Source organism: Oculina patagonica, chromosome 12 (genome assembly GCF_052425735.1).
Source record: "Oculina patagonica isolate OP01 chromosome 12, crgOcupat, whole genome shotgun sequence".
Taxonomy (NCBI): Eukaryota; Metazoa; Cnidaria; class Anthozoa; order Scleractinia; family Oculinidae; genus Oculina; species Oculina patagonica.
The window spans coordinates 6,531,907-6,538,513 of NC_135769.1; the positions used below are offsets into that span (position 1 = coordinate 6,531,907).

Genomic DNA, 6,607 nt, shown 5'->3' on the forward strand with positions numbered 1-6,607 from the left:
ACGCTGCACCCCAGATTTGTCAGTGGGCGTTGGCATCTCTGTGATTGCAGCTACTTTGGCTGGATCGGGCTCTACGCCTTTGTCGGTAAGCTTGTGCCCCATGAAGGTGACAGAGGGAGATTTAAACTGCAATTTTTTCGCCGAGAGTCGCAGGTCATGGCTGCTGCACTTTTCTAACAGGCTCGTGAGATTTTTGTCGTGATCGATGTCAGCTTCCTCTTTTGAATTTTCGCATCCAAACACAGAGATTTCATCGGCAATGTTTATTACCCCGTGTAAACCGTCTAAGAATTCATGTTGGCGCCGTTGGTATTCCTCCGGTCCTGAGGCGATCCCAAATGGCATGCGAGTGTAGCAGTAGCGACCGTTTGGTCCCTGGAACGTAGTGAGTAGAGAAGACTCTTCATCCATCACAATGGTGTGAAAAGCTTCGGATACATCGACAATGGTAAACACTTTGGCCTTAGTCAATTGTGGAAGCTTTTCTTCAATAGTCGGAATTGTGAACTTGGGTCTTCTGATGGCCTTGTTTATCGTTTGACTAGGATCAATGCATATGCGAAGTTTGCCGTTCGGTTTCTCTCTCACCAGAATGTTTGAGAGCCAGTCTGTAGGCTGTGTGACCGGCTTTATGATGCCTTCATCACAAAGTCTCTTTAACTCGTCATTTACTCTGTCCAAGTTAGCCACGGGAACTCGACGCGTTGAGGCGTGTACTGGAGTAACATTAGGATCAAGATCGATGTGCAGAGGGGTTCCAAGTGGATTTCCGCGACCTGGCCTAAATACGTTTGAGTAGTTGTGTAACACGTCTTCCTTTGTCAGTTTTCCCAATGGTGGAAGTGGCGGCGTATTGCGCGGAATCTCTTCTTCGACTGCGTTTATTTCATCAGCGTACACCTTCAAGTAATCCAGGGCTTGCGCGTCTTTTCCGCTGAGTAGTAGGGGTTTCTGATTAGGCACGTTTACCACAAGAAAATCAATGGTGTGAATCTTGCCCCTTCTGTCACAACACAGCGTTACTTGGCCTTCAGGACGAATGGGTTCAGTTCCATATGTGTTAATCTTGCTTTTGGTCCGCGAAATCTTTACGTCAGGAAACAACTGGCTTAGTAGACTGCTAGGTCTAGTGTTGCACGTGGATGCCGAGTCGATCTGTGCTTTCACAACTTTTGTTTTCCCACCTTGTATGAGGTGAAGGTGAGCAAAATATTTCCTTGCAAGCTGTGGGGGTGTCTCGCAATCCGCCACAAACGCTTCTTCTCCGTTGTCATCATCGACAAAATTCGATTGCTGCTGTCGCCCTTGTCGACGTCTTGATCCACCTTTACAGGCACGTGCGAAATGGCCAGCTATTCCACACTTACCACATATTTTGCCAAAGGCTGGGCAGTGCCTTTGACGGGGCTGTTGATGCTTGCCTCCACACCAGAAACACGGTGAAAATTGCTGCTCTTGCCTCGGATTTACAGATGTCAATTTGCTTGTAAAATTTACTTGTTCCTGTTGTGTGTTTACTTGTTCCTGCTGTGTGTCCCGGGCAGTTTTTATGAGCTGATTCGCAACCATAGTCGCTTCGAACGTTTTGGCAACTTCGACAACTTCTCTTAACGCAACCTTTGTTTGTTCGGTGTCTTTGTGTTTGTGTCCCAGTCCCGATAAGTTTCACTCGAAGAGCATCAGACGTTAAACCGGCGATAAATTTGTCCCTCATTAGCTCATCAGCGAAGTCTTCGTATTTACACTGTGCTGCTTGGTTACGTATTCGCGTCTCCCAGGAGGCGATTGATTCGTTTTCGTTTTGTAGCAAGCGAAGAAACTTTTGTCGTTCGCCTGACACTCCAATGCTAGCACCATAATATACTTTAAGGGCGGCAATAACACAATGAGGTTTCTTTAGATCGGCTTCGCTAAGGCCCAAGCTATATTTATACACTGTTCTTGCTGCCGGGGATAATGATGCGCGGAGGCAAGCCATTGCTTTGTCGGGCTTCAACCACTTCTCTGCGTCAGATTCTTTCGACGGATCGAACCACGAATGCATTATGCAGTAATCTGTTAAGTCCTCTATATACGTTTCCAAATCGCGTTTGTCATCGCCTGTTGTCTTGAATGCAGGAAACGGTGTATTGAAAGCCATATCGCTGTATCCTAAAAACACTAGACCCGCTAGATCCGTTAGATTAGAGAACTTTCACCGCTGCCACCATGTTGTTTGTTCAGTAACATGTACGAAACTGAATTTATTATATGTGAAGAATGGATAAATACATACTACTAGGATACGTGCGTGACAGTGCAATAAAGGTGCTAGTGCATATAATTATTAATACATTCTTAGGTGCAAATGAATGTGAAAGTGATAATTACATAGTGCAACAGTAGCAATATTCCTAGTCGCTAAATGCTACGGAAACCGGGATAAGCTCCGGGCTACTTGGCTTGGACATAGACTTTACCTTTTACTATTCCCCACCCTTACCCCTTCCACGCATTCCCGCCTGTCCCCTTCTAGGCAGGACTTGGTTCTTAACCTAATCCCGAGGTCATCTTTATGCTGACACTTATAATGATAATTGATCTGGGCAGAGGAAATCAAACCGAGTCTTATTGTATTGTCAACTTGAAGTTAACAAAGGTAAATAAACCTCTGTAGCAAATTTCGAAAAGCTGACATTTCCAGCGTTTATAGCCTTTTGTCGGATTGGTCCGACGAGAGCTAACGTTAGAAGCTTCAGCTTTTCCAAATTCGCTACCCTAACGACGGTTTATATTTAATCTTGGCAACTTACGGTAGATATTCAGCTAAATGGTTCTCTTTCCCGCTGACGCAGCCAAACAGTCTTTTAAGAAACCGAAGATAACTCTGTTTACCTTATTAAATTACACCACACTTTGATGACTTACCACTTTACCATGTTTACGCTAAATATATATTAGTCGGTATCGGTAATAATTTAAACACCAACAAACACTCAAACAAACAAGGAAACAAAACCGATAAACAAGCTAGCAAAAAGAGACCCTGTTAGCTATTGCATTAATCGACACATTAAATTACAGCATTGCAGTGTATTACCAACTATTACCAGAACTTGTATTTTTATTAAATTTTAGATTTGTTATCACTTTTTTTAACTAGATTTTGGGGCTGCGCCCACAAACTGGATGCTTTTTTCCGTTCGCGCAATCCCATTTGGTCCTCATTTATATAATACTATTTATTTATCATATATGTACTTAATAATACCGAGACCAATAAAGTTGATATACAACTAACACAGAGTTAATTATAACTTAAATGCACATTGTTTTACCATAGGCACATGGCAACAGAAAGGCTGCTACCTCAATAAAGCCTCGGATATGGCTCTGCCGGACTCCTTCGACAAAAACGTTGGTGAAATACAAGGAAACGACAATATTTTTGAGTACTGCAGAGCTAAAGCTGAGACTTTTGGCTACAAGGTGTTTGGTGCTGACGACAAGAATTGCTGGTCAGGTGACGACGCTGAAAACACCTATGACTACTGGGGCGAGTCTTCGAAATGCTTTGTAGGCAAGAGTGGCAATGGATCTGGCAGAGAGACCAACGGCGACATGTTTGTTTACCGTTTTGAATAGTGGTGAAGGTAACTATGGAAATTTAGTTAATATATTATTTTCCTGTAAAAGCTTGGATCGTGTGTCAATTTCAAGGCATGGATATTTCTTGGTTAAAGACCTTCCATAAGGATAAAGAGTTATAGGATAACATTTTTGTTAAAATTTATTAACTTTAAAAATTTGAATTAGTCTAGCACATGTTATAGGATGATAAAAAGTGTAATGCTAGTGAAGAAAACTTGAAAAATTTTATTACACAAGGAATGAGGAATGATAATTCAAGCTTAGTAAACATGCACGTCAAAATTCGGTTGCCTTGGCACATCAAGAACTGCACTGTGTACAAACACTTGTCTCACTAAAATAACCCCGAGATATACATGTATACAGTAACAGCTAGTTTTATGTTTTTTTCTTGTAAGTGTACTTTTTGTTGTGTACCTTACCTAACTTGCAGTTTGACACAGAGATAAAGGGAAAAGGCTCATTATCATTATGATAAGGTTAAGTTATCTAAGTAATTCCAAAAAAATGAGTCGCATATTATGTAAACTTAACGTCTTCTTATTATTTTTTTCTTTAAAGAATGATTTGCAACTGGAACCGGATAATGGACACCGCAAACGACTCAAAGAAAAAAAAAAACTTAAGGGGATAATAGAAGTTCAAAACAAAAAGGCAAATTGAAGCGATATCTATTCTGAGACTTAAGGGGAAAAAAAGTTAAATGATCAAGATATTTATCTCAAGTATAGATTGGGCAATTGTCGTTTACGTAAAATATCGGGTGAGGTTTAACATACCGCCATAAGAAATATAGGCGTTTTCTTGACTTGGAATACTGTATCGATTTGAAGGGTAAATAAAAGAGCATTTAAAATCCTTGCTCGTTCTTGTCTTTTTGATATGTCACTTGTCTGTTTTGACCTTATTCTATCTCAGGCGTAAATCTTAACACAGTTTGGTATCTTTTGCCCTTTATGTTATAAAGTTTGTAACAAGGTTTGTGTTGTCGGTTAGACAAAAAAGAATCAGAAATAATAACATTCATCGAGTAGTGTTCAAGGTAATAGGCAATATAGGTCAAAATAGGGTTATTATCTTTGACCACTGTTGACGTTACCATGGCAATGAATTTTGACGTCACAGCGACCTTAATTTGTTCATTGGAAAACAATGTTAATCAATCCACCGCACAAACTAATTGAATGTATAGAACATTTTTTAACTGCGTCTTGCAAAACCAAACAAATTATCAGTGACAATCAACAAATGTAAACAACTGAAAAACTACACCGTGGTAGCCGACCGCAAGCGCTGCAATCACAGACAGACGGACGGACGGACTGGCAGACAGTCAGGCAGACAGACAGACAGACAGACAGACAGACAGACAGAGTGAGTGAGTGAGTGACACTTTATTTAAACTCGGAATTCCATCAATTTACAATTGGTTTTCATGAAAGCGGAGTAAGGTTTAAAAATTTAACTAGAGTATAATAACACATAAATATTAAAGTGGGACAAACTATCAATAAGAAGATAGTTATAAGAATATCATCGCCTTATTTGTCTGAAGCCCCCGATTGCAGATGAGACCTTTTTGCCACATGATTAATATGAGTGGACCATGATAAACGATGTTCAATATAAACACCAAGAGATTTAGCAGAGTAGACACGTTTTATACTTATATCACCTAACCTGATCTCAGGAGAATAGCCAAGGTTGGCAATATTGTAATTAGAGCCAATAATGAAAAATTTTGTTTTAGTGGTGTTTAAACTCAGTTTGTTTGTTAAGAGCCACTGTCTAATATTTTCCAGGCCATGATTTTTACCATTCTGCAATTCAAAATAATTTTTACCAGAAATGGTTAAATTAGTGTCATCTGCAAACATTCTTGGGGCTGAGAAATTTAACAATTGGGTAAATCATTGATATATATTAAAATAACAGATGGCCGAGAATAGATCCTTGAGGAACACCACAAGGGATATCTGAGAACTCTGAGAGACAGCCATTTAAGTAGCATTTTTGCTTGCGATTAGAGAGATATGAATGAAACCATTGATGTGCTGTTCCAGAAATACCATACATCTCTAATTTAGCAAGCAAAATGCTGTGGTCAACCGTGTCAAATGCCTTGGCTAAATCAAGAAAAACACAGAGTTTAGGAGACCATTGTCAATATTGAAGAACTATTCATTAGTAGCATCTTATAACAAAGTAAGAGTAGAATACGGGGAACGAAACCTAGACTGGCAATTTAATAAAAGGGAATTAACCTTAAGGTAGTCGTATAGCTGATTATAGATGATTCTTTCAAAAAGCTTAGCAATAACAGAAATGGCCGATATAGGTCTATAATTATTGAGATCATCAGTGTTATCTTTCTTATGTATTGGGGAGACTTAAACATACTTCCACTGATCAGGGAAGATACCACTTGTTATAGAAGCATTGAAAATTAAGCATAAAGAATGCGATATTACAGGAGCAGCTTCCTTTAATAATTTACTTGTTATACCATCTAATCCAGTTGCCTTGGCAACATCTAATTTGTTTATTAGGTCGAAAACGCACTTAGCTGCAATGGACTTTATTTAAAATCGCAGTCAACTAACCTTTACTTTAGATAGTCAACAAAGCTATAATCAGAGTTGGGCAACGATGAAGCAAGCTTAGTTCCAACAGAAATGAAATGAGAGTTCATTAGTTTACAAATTTGTTGAGAGTCAGTGACTGCAACATTATCAATCTTAATGCTATTAATACCGCTGCTTTTGGCATTACGACCCATTAATTCATTTAATGTATTCCAGGTTGCACGAGGGTTGCCAGAGTTTGAGTCAATATTGGTTTTATAATAATTAGCTTTAGTCTCCTTTATAATGCAATTTGTCTTATTTTTGACTTTCTTAAACTTAATCCAGTCATCTGGATTGCTTAGTCTTTATAGCTTGTTTCGTAAGGCAATCCCTCTCTATAATCAGTTTAC

The 6,607-nt window shown here is 39.3% G+C and overlaps 1 protein-coding gene across 1 annotated transcript in view; it reads left to right on the forward strand.

Moving 5' to 3' along the window:
* LOC144631690 (uncharacterized) overlaps positions 1–4,488 on the forward strand; it is a 52,211-nt gene extending 47,723 nt beyond the window's left edge. The window contains exons 37-38 of the mRNA XM_078490189.1: positions 3,323–3,632; positions 4,192–4,488. Of these exons, the coding sequence (XP_078346315.1) occupies positions 3,323–3,624 (302 nt within the window). The 3' untranslated portion in view covers positions 3,625–3,632; positions 4,192–4,488. The remainder of the gene's footprint in view (positions 1–3,322; positions 3,633–4,191) is intronic.
* Positions 4,489–6,607: the final 2,119 nt, after the last annotated feature.